We start from the raw sequence: 18,935 nt of genomic DNA on the forward strand, positions 1-18,935 counted from the left end.
TATGGAAGATAAAGTTCGAGAATAAACTTCTTTAAAACCAAAAATTGTCATTTTGTCAGGCCGAGAACTTTTTAAACCACTGTTAGTATTTAGATCAATAAAATATACAAAGAAGATGAACATATTACACTAGACTAATTATTTTTTTTAGAATGGACTAGGTGAGCGATTAAAAGAAATGCATTTTATCAACTGTCCACCATTTTTTCAGATAATAATGAATATATTAAGAGCGGTAATGAGGGCAGACTTTTTTACTAGGGTAAGTACAAGCGTTTTATAATTTAATAGTAATACAATTCGAAGTTTTAATTACGGAGAAATAAACACTTGTCTTGGAACCAGATTCTGGCTATGCCTGTATTCGTGGTTTCTATTACTTGCAATCATGGTGAAGATGTTTTTCCGTCGGGCGACTTCCATGTCCCTTTGTGAATTTCCTTCCGGCGGAGTTGTGTACTTCTTATTACTATATTTCTCTCCATTGCAAAACATACTGCTCGGTGCCCGTTATTATTTGTTATATCATGTTTGCTATGTTTCCCTACTATGTTCTCATATATATTTTCTTTTCCAATCTTTGAGTTGAAATCACCATTATTATTTTCATATCGTATTTCGGTGTTTTTTCGTATTCCTCCTCTAGTTGCTCATAGAACATGTCTTTCTCATCTTCATCCGCATCCTCTATGGGAGCATGCACATTTATAATACTTATATTTCTTCTTTCCCCTTTCATTCTTAAAGAACACAGTCTGTCAGATATAGGCTTAAAAGCTATTACCCTTGATTTCAAGTTTTCCTGTAGTATGAAACCTGTTCTTCTGGTTCTGTCTTTTCCACCACTTTTAAAAAAGGTTGTGCCCTCTACATCCACTATTTCAGTTCCTAATTGTTTGGTTTCTTGTACTGCAAGCAAGTCCAATTTATATTTCTTGACTTCTCTTACTAGTTCTTTCAGATTGCCTGCACCATACGTCCCTCTCACATTCCAAGTTCCAAAGTTTATTTTTCGTATATCTTTCTCATTTGCCTTAATCGTTGCCTCGGTCGTTGTACTGTTACATACCGTTTTTAGTTTTTTGAACTTTGCTGCACCTCAAAGCGGTTCACCTTGGCGTTCCACTTCCAGACTTCGTCGTTTACTGTCAGTTTCTGGAAACCAATTTTTACATTCTTTCCTTCTTCTTTCTCTTTCTTTGCTCGTTTTCTTATTCTTCCTTGTATTTCCCTTTCTATTTTATTCATATCCTCATTAATGTATATCTTTTCCTGGCCAACCTTTTGTAATTTGTTTTTATTTACCATTATCTTTTCTTTATCAGTTGCGTTCTTCAGTTCCACCAGACAGGTTTTATTTCCTAACTTTGTTGCCCCCTTAATATTTATTTCCACCTGCAGTGTTTTAGCGCAGAAATCCTCTATCATTTTCTTTAATATATTCTGATCGTATGTATTTATGTCCATACCTTGTATGATTACATTGTTTCTTCTCTTTTCTCTTTCCATTCTATCCATCCCCTCCTCCATTTTGTCCATTTTTTGCTTCATATCATTATTTTCCTTTTTTATATGATCATTTTCTTCCCTTAGTTCCTTAATCTCCTGTCTATACTGCTTCTGTTCCTCTTTCATTTCCTGAATGTCAGTGGTTAGTTTTGCTAACATTTCTAATACTCGATCCATTTTATCTTCCTCCAATTTTTCTCCCCCTTCGCCCCTCCGTCTTTTGTTTAGATTGGTCTCCATATCATATTCATTGACGGAAAAACAATTAACCAAATAGATCATGTAGTAATAGAAAAAATGGACATGAATTTTATATCAAAAATAAAGAGCATGAGAGGAGCAGAATGCAATTCAGGCCATTACCTAGTAAGAGTGACATGCATGAGAAACTGGGGTGCGACCGGGAAGGGAAAAAGGAAAAGAACGGAAGGTAAGAGAAAATACAATTCGACCCTATTGAAAAGTGAAGAAGTAAAAGATAAATATAAAGAGAAAATAGAAATAGAACTGGCAACATGCGCACAAGAAATGGAAATCGAAGAAAGATGGGAGAAAAGTAAAAGCATCAGTAATGAAGGCAAATGAGGCAGTACTAAACAGTACAGTGAAAAAAGGAAAAGTAAATGAGTGGTATGATGAAGAATGTGAAAAAGCAGCTGAAGCAGTTAGGAGAGCTAGACAAATAATGCTATTAAAAGAAAATGAGAATAACAGAAATGTGTATAGGGACGCAAGAAGGGAAATGAAAAGACAATGTAGGAGAAAGAAGAGAATATCCAAAGAAGATAAGCTAAAGGAAATTGAAGAAAAATTTCAAACTAAAGAAATAAGGTCATTTTACCAAGAGGTTAAAAGAATGGACAAAGGATATCAGAGCCGAAGCATCTATATTAAGAATGAAGAAGGATTACTAATAAGTGAAACAGCGCAGGTGCTAGAAAGATGGAAAAATTATTTCGAAGAGCTATTAAATAATGTTGAAGAGGACGAAATGGACATAACACAGAACATGGAAGAAAACGATACGATAGTGGGGACGCCAACAAAACAAGAGGTAATGAATATAATCAGCCAACTTAAAAACAACAAAAGTCCAGGAGCGACAGAAATAACAGCTGAAATGTTAAAGGCAGGAGGAGAACAACTGTACGAACAACTATATTGGCTGGTGAAAAAGATATGGGAAGAGGAAAAAATGCCAAATGACTGGATGCTGGCTAGAATCTGCCCCATACATAAAAAATGAGATAAACAAACATGTGAAAATTATAGGGGAATAGCACTCCTAGAGACAGGGTATAAGATAATAGCACAATGCATACGTGGAAGACTGAACGAATACATGGAGGATACTGTGGAAGAGTACCAGGCAGGCTTTCGATCCAACCGTTCGGTAACAGACCAGATTTTCACGCTAAAAGAATTAAAAGCAAATTGCTATGAGTACAAAACGACCCTGTATGCGCTGTTCGTAGATTTCAAACAGGCATATGATCGTATAAATAGAAAAGAAATGTACCGTGCTCTGAAACAACTACAAATCCCCAAAAAATTGATTAGCTTGATTGAAATGACGTTGGCAAAAACGAAAAGCGAAGTAGTGTGGAAAGACATCTCAGAGGACTTCGAAATCAAACAAGGACTCAGGCAGGGTGACCTGATGTCAACCACGTTGTTCAATCTTGTTCTTGAAGTAATAATGAGGAATTGCAGCATAAAAATGGAAGAAAGCATATTTAAAAATGAACATCAATGTATTGCTTTTGCGGATGATCTAACAATATTAGCAAAATCAAAGAAAGAATTGAAAAGAATTGTGAAAAAGATAGAAAAAGAAGCAAATAGGTTTGCTCTAAAGATAAATGAAAAGAAAACTAAATACATGATAATGGGTGATACACAGCAAGACAATGAAGAGTTTATAAAAATACAAGGGGAGAAAGATTACATATACAGTTTTGACAGAGTGGAAGAGTTTACTTACCTTGGTGTGAAAGTAAAGGAAAATGGACATGAAGATAAAGAAATAGAATCCAGAATTACAAAAGGTAACCAGAAATACGGAATGCTGAGATCCTTAATGAAGTCGAAGTTTGTTTCAAGAAAAACAAAAGAAAGAATTTACAAGACAGTGATTAGAGCTACGGTTGTATATGGAGCTGAATTATGGGTTTTAAGAAAGGCAGATGAAGAAAGATTAGAAAGATGGGAGAGGAAAATTCTCCGATCAATTTCTTCTTCTTCTTCTTCTTAGCCTTCTATCGTTCACGTTTGGACATAGGCCTCTCCCAACTCCTTCCATCGGTCTCTATCCTGAGCAACATATTTCCAATTCGTTCCGGCTACTCTTTTAATATCATCAACCCATCTCATCTGTGGTCTTCCTCTCGGTCGCTTACTTTGGTAAGGTCTCCAATGTTGTATCGTTGCATTCCAACGTTGGTCTTTTTGTCTAACAGTGTGGCCTGCGAAGCTCCATTTAAGTTTGGCAACTTTTGTTGTTATGTCCTCGACTTTTGTTTTTGATCTTACCCAGTCGTTCCTCTTTTTATCTGACAGTCGTATACCTAACATTGCTCTTTCCATAGCTCTTTGTGTTGTGGCTAGTTTATTCATATTTGCCTTGGTTAGGGTCCAGGTTTGACACCCATATGTCATGATAGGAAGGATGCACTGGTTGAACACTTTGGTTCTCAAATATTGAGGTATTTTGCGGTTCTTAAGTATCCAACCAAGTTTTCCAAATCCTGCCCATGCTAGTCTTGCTCTTCTATTAATTTCCGCACTTTGGTTTTCTTTGTCTAGTTTCAGGATTTGGCCTAGGTAGATATATTCCTGGATTTTTTCTATCTCACTGCCATTTATAGTTATGCGTCTGGGGTCATCTGTGTTTGTCATTATTTTTGTTTTCTTCATGTTCATTTTCAGGCCGACGTATTGGGAGCTGCCTGCGAGTTCCTCCATCATAATTTGCAGTTCCTCGAATGAGCTCGCTATAATCACAATGTCGTCAGCGAATCTGAGGTGGTTTAGCTTCTTGCCATTAACGTTAATGCCATAGGTTGACCAATTTGTCGTTTTGAAGACGTCTTCTAGTGCTAGGTTGAAAAGCTTTGGCGATATTACGTCTCCTTGTCTCACGCCTCTCTTAATAGGGATGGGATTTGTATTTTCGTCTAGTTGTACTATCATAGTTGCATTTTCATATATATTATGTATTAGTTGTCTATATCTCGAATCTATTCTACAATTATTAATAGCTTGTTCTATGGCCCACATCTCGATACTATCAAACGCCTTTTCATAGTCTACGAAGGCAAGAAATACGGGTAGTTGGTATCGATCAATTTACGGCGGCATAAATACACAAATGGGATGGAGAAGAAGGACAAATAAAGAGTTGGAAGAGCTGTATACGGAACCAAAAATCACCGCAATAATAAAGGCGCATAGAATAAGATGGCTGGGACATGTGCAAAGATTGGAAAACCATAGAATGACCAGGATGATATTGAACAGGAAACCAGTAACCAACTTCGGAACATTCGACCATCTGCAGGCAGTAAAGTTACTAATTGAGAAGTCAATAGAATATAATAAGCCCCTTGTCCTAGCATTCGTGGATTTTTATAAAGCCTTAGACACGATAGAGCTCGATAGCATTTTAGAAGCTCTACTACAGCATTGCCTATAGATGTAGTACACTCATCTTAATACATATTTATAATATCTATAATATTTTTCTAAAGAGGCAACAATGAGTGTTAACATACATGATAAAAACAAACAAATAAGCATAGAACGCGGCGTAAGATAAGGCGACACACTCTTGCCAAAACTATTCATAACTGAGTAACTGTTCTGGAATTCTGAAATATGCCTTTAAGATGCTCAACTGGGACAATAAAGGGATCAAAATAGATGGAGAAAAGTTAAATCAACTTCGATTTGTAGATGACATAATCCTTATAACTGATGACCTAGGAGAAGTAAGGGAAATGCTAACTGAGTTAGACGCTATCTGCTGGAAAATAGACCTGAAAATGAACTTTACTAAAACTAAATTTATGAGTAACCTGATTCTTAGCGGGCAGCTGATTATAAGCGAACAAGAAGTAGAACTAGTGGAAAAGTACATTTACTTAGGTCATGAAATCAGAATTAAACAGAAATCAGAAATAAACAGAAGATTAACTCTTGCTTGGGTATCCTTCAGAGCGCTCTAAGAGACATATTTAGGAGCAGTATACCGATTAGTTTAAAAAGACGAGTGTTTGATCAATATGTGCTACCGGTAATGACATATGGAGCAGAGACACTGACTCTAACCAAGGCAACAGCGTGGAAGATGCGGGTTGCTCAGAGGCGTATAGAAAGATCCATGCTGGGCGTAACGCTACGGGATAAAATAAGAAATAAAGATCTCAGACAAAGAACCGGTATCACAGATGTTGTAGAACATGTCACCAAGCCCAAATGTAACTGGGCAGGATACGTCGCCAGGTTGAAGGACTCAAGATGGACACGAAAACTAATGGAATAGAGACCAAGAGAAGATAAACGCAGTAGAGGTAGGTCGCCTGCACGATGGATAGATGATATCAGGCGGGTTAGAAAAAACTGGCAACAATCAGCACAAAACCGTGAAGTGTGGAAACAATTGGGGGAGACCTATGTCCAGAAGTGGACGTAAATTGGTTGGATGATGATGATGATAATGATTACTTGCAAACCAGACGAATTATGAATGAAAGAAGACTTATGAAGAGAAAAAGAAGTCTAAAGGCACGTATTCTTTACGTTACTGCTCCGTGCTCCGTGTAGCATCTCCACAGGTCCAATCGGTGGCGGTTTATATGTAGAGGAGCGCGTGCCGTATCCATTGGAGCTGCTACACGAAGCACCGTGCACCAACGTACCTTTATGTTAGTAGATGACGCTCTAGCGTTCAAATTGAGTTATTTGTTGTAATTCGACATTGAAAGACTGAAAGAATATTTTTCATTTCGTTCAGAAGTAACCATATACATATACCCCTCCGATGATCCCTAATGAAGCTGAAACGTACGTAAGGGCGTTTATGGTTCTCTCTGAAACTCTGAACGAACTGACATATAAGATGTCTCTTAATTTTATTTTAATACTAATAGTCTGGATGTTCCAGTGTACTCCTAGGCATAATTCAGGGTCGACATAACAAAACATACGTACTACTAACTACTAAGACCAAAATTCGGCAGAGGAAGAATATGATAAGGCTGCAAGGTTTCTTCTGGTATACCTCTGATTAATATTAATCAACAACTGATTCAGTGTTGAAAAGGGCTGGCCAATATATGGTTTCTCATAATAAATTCAAAGGAAACTACATCATACAGAAAGAACATTTACATTTACATACATTTACATTTTATTTTCTTTTAGTTACATATACATCATACTGTAGACACCTTCAGAGAACGGTTTCCATCAGAACTGCTTCCAAAAGATTACGGTGGAAACGAAAAATGCATGGACGAATTAGAAGGTAAATAGTAATATAATATATGTGGGATATATAGAATGAATAAATTCTTTTTTGTTTAAATTCTTGTTTTTCATCTAATGATAATTTTATTTGCATTTGCTTTAAATAGACCTGTGGTTTATGTTAAAAAACAGAAACTCAATTTCCCTAATGAAGTATTTATCATCTTCCTGCACCTCTTTTCCTTTCGTTTTTCTTGCAGAATGTACTTCTGAACATGTTTCTTCTAAACTCATTATAATAAGGCCTACTATCTCTCTCACTGCATTCCATATTTTACTTCGTTCAATTTTGCGACACACTTGTTTAATTTGATTTGTATATTATTTTCTCCTCCTCCTCATTCTTTGAGCCCTTGTTAGGGCGTGGTGACACTATAATATAAATACAGGGTGGGGCATTAGTGTGACAAAGTCCAATTACTCGTTTGTCGTAAGAGATACGAAAAAAATATATTTAGGTAAAAGTTGGGGCACAGATAGGACTATAATCTAAAAATATTTTTAAATATACAGGGGTGTGCGTATTGACAGGGTGACACAAACTTATGTTTTTTTAAATGGAACACTCTGTATATTCTTACATTTTGGATTCTCCTCAATGTTTCCTTTTTTAAAATATAGGGTTTTGTAACATTATACGAGGTAGTTTAAAAGATAATTACGTTTTTATGTTAATTTCGTAGCAACATTTACACCCTGTAGATTTGTAATGATTTGACATCAAATTTTTATTTTATGTTTAGACGATTTTTAATATAGCCTACTATTGTTAAACATTAACAGTATAGCGAAATATTTAATTTTAGTATACAGAGTTGGTCGAAACTCGGAATGAGTATTTTCTGAGATTTTTTAAATGGAACACCTTGTATTTTAGTATTGTGATAAAATTATATTTTATGGTACTTTTTTATTTCTTAAGCATTCTCTATACCTAAGTGCTTTAATTTGTAAGTTATTCGTGATTCTTTAAGCCAAACATTAATAGCAACAAAAACAAAAACTTCGTGAAATTTTATTAGGTGGCCGTGAAAATATTCAATTAAAAATAATTTTTGGAAAAAAAAATTAATGATAATCCAGCCTGATCCCTAATTTATTATTATTCGATATTGTTGGTGCGCAAGATATTAATAAAAGTATTAATACAATATTCTACCTAGTCGGCTATGACACTAAATTTTCTTAAAAATTTGATATTATACTATTTTTATAGTTCCAGTTGCTTTGTTACCATTACTAATATGAATTTTTCTAATGAGGAACTGATTAATAAAATTTTTGTGCTAGTGGACGTTAGTGGCTAAGTATACCAAAAATGTGCCACGAGCAATAAGCTAGAAATCTAGAAATCTAATACTATCAGAAATTCCCTGATACACGACAACCAAGAAGAGAAACGTTTGAAAATATACTAGAACGGTTTCAACGGACTGGACACTTAGATTATGATAAATCTGATAAAACAAAAACTATTGTAAATGAAGAAAACAGTAATTAAATGTAATCCTTAGTGTCACCGAGGATATGCATACTAGTAAAACTCTTTTTACAATCTAAGTATCTAGTCTGTTGAGATCGTTTTAGTATACTTTTAAAGTTTCTCTTCTTGATTGTCGTCGATCAGGGAATTGCTGATGATAAAATTTTATTGCAAGTAGCTCATTTTTGTTATACTCTCCTAACACAACGACATTTTAATCAGTTCCTCATCAGAAAAATTAATATTAGTAATGGTAACAAATCAACTGAAACTAAACTCCTGGACAAAATTAATGCACCACTTTATTTAAACTAAATATTAAAATATGAACACAAAATAAAACTAAGTTACATTGAAATAATAATAAACACCAACAAATAAATCCAACATGCCTTTATCATAACCTTAATTTGCCTTATTGTTTCTTTAAAAATTTGTTTTTGCCGGAAATGCGTAAATAAGCTAGCATAACTCCAAATTGCAAAAAGAAAAAATCAGCAAAGTAACACAATAATGCATTTGGGTCAACACTAATGCCGTGTAGGGTCTCCTCAACTTCTTATGACTGCGTTTATGCGTTGAGGCATGCTTGATATCAAATGTTTAACAAAAGCTTGCGGAATATTCTTCCATTCTTCAATAACGGCCTCAATGGGTTGGCTGTGATTGGCAATAGGGTGTCTACGACTTCGAATCTTTTTTTTAGATAGTCCCATAGATGCTCTGTAGGATTCATGTCCGGACTGTTAGGTGGCCACTCTAATAATGGAATATCAACATCATTTAGGTAGCCAATAACCTGAGAGCCACATGAGGACGAGCGTTGTCTTGCATGAATAAAAAATTAGGTCCAAGAAACGGAGCAAAAGGCATTACATGTTCGACAATAATGTTGTCTAAGTAATAATGGGCATTCATAGACCTCGTACGTATGGGGACCAACTCCGTGCGAGCTTCAAAACAAATTCTCCCCCAAAACATTTTAGAGCCACCACCAAAAGGTACTTTAGGAGAGATATTGCAGCTGGCAAACCTTTCTCCTCGCCTTCGCCAGACACGCTCACGACCATCTGGCGCTTTTAGGCTTACTCTAGTCTCATCGGAGAAAAGAACTCGTTTCCAATCATCGATGGTCCAATTTTGATGCAATCTTGCAAAATTCAATCTCTGAACCCTATGTTCTCTGGTAAGCAAGGGTTTTTTGGCCGGTTTCCTGTTGCTCAATTCTGCTTCTTGTAAACGTCTTCTAACTGTTCGAGACGATATCGCGACATTTCGAACATCTGCTAGTTCATTTTTTAGCAAATTGCTGGTGACTCTCCTATCTCTAAGAGCACGTTGTCTCAAAAAACGATCATCAATTTGATTAGTGCAACGTTTTCGCCCTTGTCCTGGTCTTCGATGGTACGACCCTGTTTCATTATATCGCCTCACCTTGCGACTGCTGCTGGAATGATGTCTTCCTAAGGCTACGGCTCCACGGGCGAGAAATTGACGCTAGCAGTAGCAGTAAAATGATCTTAAGGTTCCGCGGAACGGAATGGGAATAGCCGAACTGAACCGACTACGCACAAGTCCTGTAGTGGGTACAGTTCGGCTACTCCTATTCCGTTCCGCGGAACCTTAAGTTCATTTTACTGCTACTGTTAGCGTCAATTTCTCGCCCGTGGAGCCGTAGCCTTACAAACCTGCAACGTATCGCATTGAATATTCTTCATCTAGGAGAGTCCACGCTCGCACTGCCTCGTGCCTCCTCCATTGACAAATTTCTTTGGCGGTTCATTTTTTATTTGATTTTTATGCAAATAAACTTCCAAACATGCATGTGATGAAAAATATCACAATAAAAAGCTTGTTTCTCGCAAGCACTTTGCTTTAATCGGCACTTTTTATGAAAAGTTTAATTCACTTTTAGTCTAAAACGAAGTTCAATACAAATTATTACAAATTACAAATTATTACAAGACTATTATTAACTTACATAACAACTGTGACTGTCAAACAAGGTCCATAGGCAACTTGTCGTACAGTAAATTATCAATAAATAAAGATTATTGAGAAAAATATGAGTGGTGCGTTAATTTTGTCCAGGAGTTTATATAAATAGTATAATATCAAATGTTTAAGCAAATTTTATGTCATAGGCAAGTAGGGAGAATTTTGTATGTTTGCTTCATATTTTAAGCACTAACAACCTTAACTACGAATGTATTTGGACATCTCATTCAATATTAATAAATTAAGGATCAGGCTAGATTACTAAGTATTTTTTTTTCGAAAAATTATTTTGATTGTATATTTTCAAGGCCACCTAATAAAATTTCACGTAATTTTTGTTCCAATTAATGTTTGGCTTAAAGAATTACGAATAACTTACAAATTAAAGCACTTAAGTATAGGGAATGCTTAAGAAATAAAAAAGTACCATAAAACATCATTTTATTACAATACTTAAATACAGGGTGTTCTATTTAAGAAAACTCAGAAAATACTCATTTCGAGTTTCGACCAACCCTGTACACTAAAATTAAACATTTCGCTATACTGTTCATGTTTAACAATAGTAGACTATATCAAAAATCGTTTGAATATAAAATAAAAAATTTGTGTCGAATCACTACAATTCTACAGGATGTAAATTTTGCTACGAAATTAACAAAAAAACTTAATTATCTTTTAACCCACCTCGTATAATATTACAAAACCCTATATTTTAGGAAAGGAAACATTGAGCAGAATCCAAAAATGTAAAAATATATAGGGTGTTCTATTTAAAAAAACATCAGTTTGTGTCACCCTGTCAATACGGACGTCCCTGTATATTTGAAAATATTTTTAAATTATGATACTATGTATGCCCCAACTTTTACCTAAATAACTTTTTTTCGTATCTCTTACGACAAACGAGTAATTGGACTTTGTCACACTAATGCCCCAACCTGTATATTGCTAGCTTGCTGTCTAGGGATTTTTCCAACAGAGTCTTCATTTGATGTACTCAACGTATTAGATATCTACCTCTTGCTCTTCGGTCTTCTACCTTTCCTTCTAATACCAATAGTTCCATGGTTTCCGTACTTCTCGTTATGTGACCGAAGTAATTATTTAGGTATACTCAGTTTACTATTTTTAATAGCCTATTTTTAATATGGCCCGTTTGACACATAGACCAGGGCGCATCTGTAAAAATATTAGTACATTTGGACGTTGAGAGGTGACTCAAATTTTTTTTTTAGAAATTGATATAATATTTGAGTTATCCTCCCTCTCAAAAAGGTCCGGAACTTTGTTTAAATAATCAAAATGTCAAAAAATGAAGAAAAAATTCGATTTTTTTCTTCGTTTTTTGATTATAACTTTAAAAGTATTCATTTCCGAGAAAAGTTGTATTGACACAAAAGTTGCGTAAATAAATTTCCTATAATATAAAATTGGTTAAGAATTTAAAAAATTGTCACCCTTGTTGCAAAATAGCAATAATTGCGAAAAAACCATACAAAAGCAAGTATTCGCATTTTACGTTTTTCAACGATTTATGCTAAACTTAGAACCTTCATATTTCACCCAGAAAAACTTTATGATATAATAAAATAATACTCATAATAATACTCATAATTTCATTAAGATCGGTTCAATAGATTTTGCAAAATAAATTTTGCAATCTAGCTTTCGCAAAAAAATTTCATTTCTTCAAAATGTTACAGGACTGAAAATAAAGCAGATAGCAAGTTGAATTTTTTTTGCTTATAGAAGTGTACTGTACCTTTCATTTGCAAATTACAAAACTAAAATCGATTAACCACCACGGCGTCAGGAATTTTTTTAAATAAACATTAATTATTGGTGCTACGCGCAGGACAGCGGATAGCTTGCTCTGATTGGGCATTCCAATGACCTTTGATAATGATTGATTCATTTTAATTTTTATTACATTTCAATATAAATAAATAAATTTGTTTATTGCAAAATAATAGACTAAGAGCCGCTATAGGTGAAATTTCTTAATCATTTTAGGCACGATAGGACCCTATAACTTAAATAGTAGAACCTAAAAGAAAACGTTTGAACACTGTGCCGTCACTTTTCAGTGGCACATGCGTCGACAGTGGCGCATCAAACTTTCCACTTATGGACGGGATAAATAAATTAAAAGTTAACAGAACTTACTAACAGAATTATTTTTTTTTATTTTTTAAGTTCTATGTGATTAACACATAGGATTCATCGTGATTTTAACCCACCACCCCCTTCCCCCTGTCCCCCCCATCAAAAACTTCATTTTTCGTTTTTATTTTTTTTTGTGGGATGCAATAAATTATAAAATTTCAAAAAATTCACACGCATAGTTGAGGCTTTTATAAAACATGCCTATTTTTTATAAACCCATAGGTAGAGTGTACATAACCTCAAAAAATTAAAAGAGATTTTTTTTTCAAAAAAGCCTATAACTTTTTTTGAGGAATAGCTGCAGGTCTAATTTTTTCTTAATCTTATGTGTTTTATCAAACACTATATTTTTAATTTTTTTCAGATTTTTCCGTAAGTCTCCCCACCTTCAAAAATCCGAAAAACTGTTTTTTGGGGGGTTTTGGGGGATTTTCCCTATTTTATAGACTTCATAATATATCAAATCAATTTTGTTTTTATAGGTTATATGTAACTTGAAGTAACTGAGTTCTTTAGAATATTTAAAAATCAGAAAAACACGTTAAAACCCCCCAAAACCCCCTTAAAAAACAGTTTTTTGGATTTTTGAAGGTGACTAACGTTACAGAAAAAGCTGAAAAAAATTAGAAATATAGTGTTTGATAAAATACACAAGACTAAGAAAAAATTAGATCTGCAGCTATCCCCAAAAAAAAGTTATATACTTTTTTCAAAAACAAAAATTTTAAAATTTTTTTGATGTTATGTACATTCAACCTACAGGTCTACAAAAAATAGAAGTGTTTTACAAAAGCCTTAACTATGCGTGTAAATTTTTTGAAATTTTAAAATTGATTGCATCCCACCAAAAAAAAATAAAATCGAAAAATAAAGTTTTCGATGGTGGGGGCAGGGAGAAGGGGGTGGTGGGTTAAAATTACGATGAATCTTATGTTTTAATCACATAAAACTTAAAAAAATGAAAAAAATTAAATTCTGGTTATGAGGGAGGGTATTTTTTAATTTATGTATCCCGTCCATAAGTGGAAAGTTTGATGCGCCACTGTAGACGCATGTGCCACTGAAAAGTGACGGCACAGTGCTCAAACGTTTTCTTTTAGCTTCTACTATTTAAGTTATAGGGTCCCGTCGTGCCTAAAATGATTAAGAATTTTCACCTATAGCGGCTCTTAGTCTATAAAAACACATACTCTATCCTTTGAAATAACACTTTTTTTGGCAAAAACTTTCTTTGTTCATATATTTTAACTCAGAGAATAAAAGGTTATTGTTTTTAAACATATGCAATTGTTTAAACAATATTTCACAAACAAAAATAACAATAGTTTGATTTTTGTGGAATTAAAATATTAAAATACAACAAAATATAGAGTAAGAAAATAATATATTAGATAAAGATTGAAAGAAATTTTGGTGGAAATCAACTTGTGTGAATCGAACACCGCTGTCCTGCGCGTAGCACCAAAAATTAATGTTTATTTAAAAAATTTCCTGACGCCGTGGTAATTAATCGATTTTAATTTTGCAAATTGCAATAAAAGGTACAGTATACTTCTATAAGCAAAAAAAAATCAACTTGCTATCTGCTTTATTTTCAGTCCTGCAACATTTTATAAAAATGATTTTTTTTGCGAAAGCTGGATTGCAAAATTTATTTTGCAAAATCTATTAAACTTACTCTTAATAAAATTTACAGTGTTGTTTTACTATATCATAAAGTTTTTCTGGGTAAAATATGAAGGTCCAAAGTGTAGTATAAATGATTGAAAAACGTAAAACGCCAATACTTGTTTTTGTATGGTTTTTTTCTCAATTATTGCTATTTTGCAGCAAGGGTGACCATTTTTTTAAATTTTTAACCAATTCTATATTGTAGGAAATTTAATTACGCAACTTTTATGTTAGTACAACTTTTCTCAGAAATGAACAGTTTTAAAGTTATAATCAAAAAACCAATAATAAAATCGAATTTTTCCTTCATATTTTGACATTTTGATTATTTAAACAATGTTCCGGACCATTTTGAGTGGGAGGATAACTCAAATATTATTATTTGAGTTATTTTCAAGCAATTTCTGCAAAAAAATTTGAGTCACCTCTCAACGTCCATCTCAAAACAGATGCGCCCTGGACTAAGATGGAAAATGGACAAAGAGGTTGCTCGGGTGGAGACCAAGAGCCGATAAAGGCATATAAAAGAATGACCACAAATTGGATTCAAAGCGCTCAGGACAGAAGACGAAATAGGGGAGGCCTATTATAACACTATCAACACGTTGCCGCGACAAAAGTATATATGTAACGACGAAATTCACACTGTAGGAATAATAGAAAATAGAATTTGACAAGATGTTGATATGTCGTATAAGGGGATGTAAACCTGTTAATAATTTGAAGAACATGTCCTCGGTTGCTCAGTAACGGAAGAGATATGGGGGTGGTTCTAAACGGGATGTTATTAATATGCTCTTATTAGCTTAGAAACAAAAAAATAGAAAAATCAAATAAGAATATCAAATAAAAAGAAATAAAATATTGGGCGCTACTGATTTCTTTGTGGGAACCATAAAATATACAAAAATAGAAACGCAAAAGAAAAGATAGCTAAATCAAAAATTAAACAAAAACCTAGTCAATACAAAATATATAAAATACTTATGGCGTGACTTACATTATCTATGTCTTTACTCAGCTAAGTCTTTGTTGTACTTACAAAACAAGAGAAAGGGAAAAGACAATAATAAATTATATTTTGCAATGAATCACAAATTTTTTATTGAAACAAAATAGAATAAAATTTAAAAAGATCTGTGATCTCTTGCGGTTTTACAAAGAGAGATCATGTTTATCAAAAAGAAAATGTAAAGTTTACATAAAAAATAATACCTTGTACTAGTCCTGTATCTTCTCTTGGTTGGTTGTAAGTCCAAGGCACAGTTCACTTCACTAAAGTCACGTTACAAAGGAATAGATACATTAAAAGTACATCAATGAATGGTTGTTTCAAGACAGAAACTCAAATTCAACTACATCTTAATCTTCTTGACGGCTCAAACGTAACTAATTGACGACTCAAACGTAACTGAATTTTTCGATCTCTCAAACTCAATCCTCAGAAACCAAACGCCCCTTCCAAAATCATTTGATTTCTCCATCGATAATCCTTAACAACCAATCATACACTTAAGACATTTCCTTAATTAGAATCTTGACAAATAAGAAGTCACTTAGACATATTCTTAGCCACACCCTCTATGTTTATCAAAAACATTTAATCCAATCACCAAGAGAATAAACAAAACCGATTCCAGCAGGTACCACAACCCACTTTTCCCATGAAAAGCCTGATTTAGCTGTCTTCCCAACTAAGGCCCGTTCTCAGATGAATCAGCAAAAAAGACACTTGTTGTTGATCAAACTTTGAAGCTCTTATTGCTACAACGGTATGCGCTACGTAAACAAACCAGCTCCAAAACATCATATTTCGGTCGCCAGAAACACATTAGTGAAAGATTTATAGCTAAAGATTACTTTGGCTACAACACACATCGAGACACCTCAGACAAAAGAGATATAAATATCATGAGAATCGAGAACGAATTACGTAATACCATAGATTTGTGAGAACCGACAATTCTCTGAAACACAAACTTGGTTTTAACGAATTTAAAATACAGGGTATAGCGAAAGTGTCAGTGATTCGAAAATACTAGTGACCTTCGCACCGTTACACTATACCCAGCAGTGGATGCAAAGGGCTGATTGATGATAATGCTGGTCTTTTATATAAAGCTCTTCTAGAATTGACAGATTGGTTCTGTGTTATATCCAGTATACGCGCGGAATTCTTCTGTGAACCCACATTTCGAAGTCTTCGATCGTACTTAAAAGTCCATGTTTTAGCGGCCTATGTAACAGTATTTTCTACATATGCAAGTATTTTCTACATATTCTAATAAAATTATTTGATTCTTTTAGCTGCATGGATAAAGAAATGCGAGGAATATCAAGAACATTTCGATAGGTTGGATACCCTAAGGGTCGACGAATCACTTCGACCCAATCCAGACGTTCCCAAAGATTTGATCGAACTTGGATTTGACCGTTTTAGAAGAATGTTTTTTGACCTTTAGACAATAAGTAAATATTTAACAGAAATTAGAATAAATAAATTATTGTTAGTTGATATATTTGTTAGATGATACGCTTTAGGTTTTATTTTTGTTAAGTTTTATTGAAAATATAACAAAATAAAAAAAAATATTAATACTAATTTTTATTTTACAACCCTTCTTCTTTTTCTTTAAGTGCCGTCTCCCAATTGGAGGCTGGATATCATCATCACAAACTTTACTCTATCTACCGTTGCTCTAAAGCAGTGTTTTTCAATCTGTGGGTCGCGACCCCCAGGGGGGCCGTGAAGCTTTACTCGGGGGGTCGTCCACTGAAAGAAAAAGTTGAGGTTCTTACAACACAATTTTAGTGGGAAGGATGTGCTTGTTTGTTTTTCGAAAGTTTATCAAATTGTGGTATGTACTATTTTTGAAAGGTTACTTATCAAATCATTTTCTAATTGCAGTCTATTTCTCTTTTTTGTTTTAATGTCTGTCTACCATTGAAGAAAATGTCAGTTCACACAAGTATGAAGTGGCGAATTGCACTAATAATTTAAGAGATTCCCTTGCCAACTCTAGAGATTGGTGTTTTATTTTTTATCCAAAATACGTCGACACGAATAAAATTCCATTTTAAGCATGCCATCAGCAGCTAAATCTAGAAGACATTATTTCATTATTTTTGTTGACATCAGTCAGATCTATTGATGTGTCCAACAAAAGGTTTAGAATTTATCTAAGCCTATTGTCAGCTTTATAGTGCAACTCTGGAAAGTATGTCAAAAGTTGCTCTTGTAAATTACGCAAGCTCTGTATAATGCAAGGAATGTGAGCCGATACTGCAAAACTTTGGTCTGTTGCATTATCTTCATCAATCTTCTGAACACATGAAAAAGACTCAAACATTTTGTTTTGCAGAGAGGTTTACCACAAACGAAGTTTTGCGTGAAATGCTTTTACTTTATCTTTAGCTGTTAAAATATTCTCTTCTCTTCCTTGAAGGCTCTTGTTCAAATTGTTTAAGTGACGAAAAAGATCTGACAAAATGCTAATTTCAAGAGCCAATAGGGTCAGAAAAACAATTATTCAGCTCTCAGTTCCAGAACTATTGTCAACACCTTTCTTTTGGATAGCCAACTGACCGCTATATGCGATAATAGAGATTTTGATTAAGCAAGTCCATATCTTCACAAACGATTCTGAATAGCCGCGTTTGCAAATCTTTACCTTTGATAGAATTTACAATTTTTATTACCTCCTTGAGCACGTTATTTATATCAGAAGGTACTACATTAGAGCCTGTCTATGAAGAAAACAGTCTGTTCAGGATATGTTTGGCATTATCGATTTTATTTTGCAATGAGTCCGCTATTTTTGCCATTCATAGCTTTAACGCCGTCGCTACAAATAGCGATATATTTTTTCCAATCAATATTGTAGTTGCAAGTTGCTTTCTAAAAACATATCGTACAAACACTGGCCAGTAGGAAGTGCTTTGCAAAATAAGATTTCTTCCATGATATTGTCATCTGCTTCAAAGTTCACAAATACAACAAACTGTGCACAGTAGGAAACACCTGTAGATTCGTCAAACTGAAAAGCAAAATGTAGGTTGTTCTTTAATTTTTGGCCCGCGTGAATAAAAGATAAATGTACCAAAATAGGAAAAAATTATTACCTAACGTATGTAGTTTTTAATTAAATTATTTTTTTGGTTTTCTATGACACCAGGGGGTCGCCAGAATATTTCAACCTATAAAGGGGACGCAAAATCAAAAATATTGAAAAACACTGCTCTAAAGAGTTATATTAAACTGCATTTAAATCAGTCCCTTAAATTTTTCAACCGTGATATTGTCCTTCTTCCTATACTCCTTTCACCTCTTATCTTTTCCTGTATTATCAATCTTAGCATTTCATATCATTAAATGTCCCAGATATTGTAGCTTACTTATTTTTATTGTGTTTATTATTTCGTATTCTTTGCCCATTTCTCACAATATTTCCGTGTTCGTTTTTTCTGTGTACTGCTGTTCTAAACATCCTTCCGTAACACCACATTTCAAATGACATTTTAAATGTAGATTATTTATGTGTTCTTGCATCAGTGTCCAGTTTCCAAGTCCATATTG

At 34.0% G+C, this 18,935-nt stretch overlaps 1 protein-coding gene across 1 annotated transcript in view; it reads left to right on the forward strand.

Annotated features, from left to right (window-relative positions):
* Window positions 1-16,951, forward strand: part of LOC126880118 (retinol-binding protein pinta-like) — a 43,185-nt gene extending 26,234 nt beyond the window's left edge. The window contains exons 4-6 of the mRNA XM_050643817.1: window positions 152-262; window positions 6,934-7,036; window positions 16,667-16,951. Coding sequence (XP_050499774.1) covers window positions 152-262; window positions 6,934-7,036; window positions 16,667-16,821 — 369 coding nt within the window. The 3' untranslated portion in view covers window positions 16,822-16,951. The remainder of the gene's footprint in view (window positions 1-151; window positions 263-6,933; window positions 7,037-16,666) is intronic.
* The last annotated feature ends 1,984 nt before the right edge of the window (window positions 16,952-18,935 follow it).

This window comes from Diabrotica virgifera, chromosome 2 (assembly GCF_917563875.1).
Source record: "Diabrotica virgifera virgifera chromosome 2, PGI_DIABVI_V3a".
Classification (NCBI taxonomy): Eukaryota; Metazoa; Arthropoda; class Insecta; order Coleoptera; family Chrysomelidae; genus Diabrotica; species Diabrotica virgifera.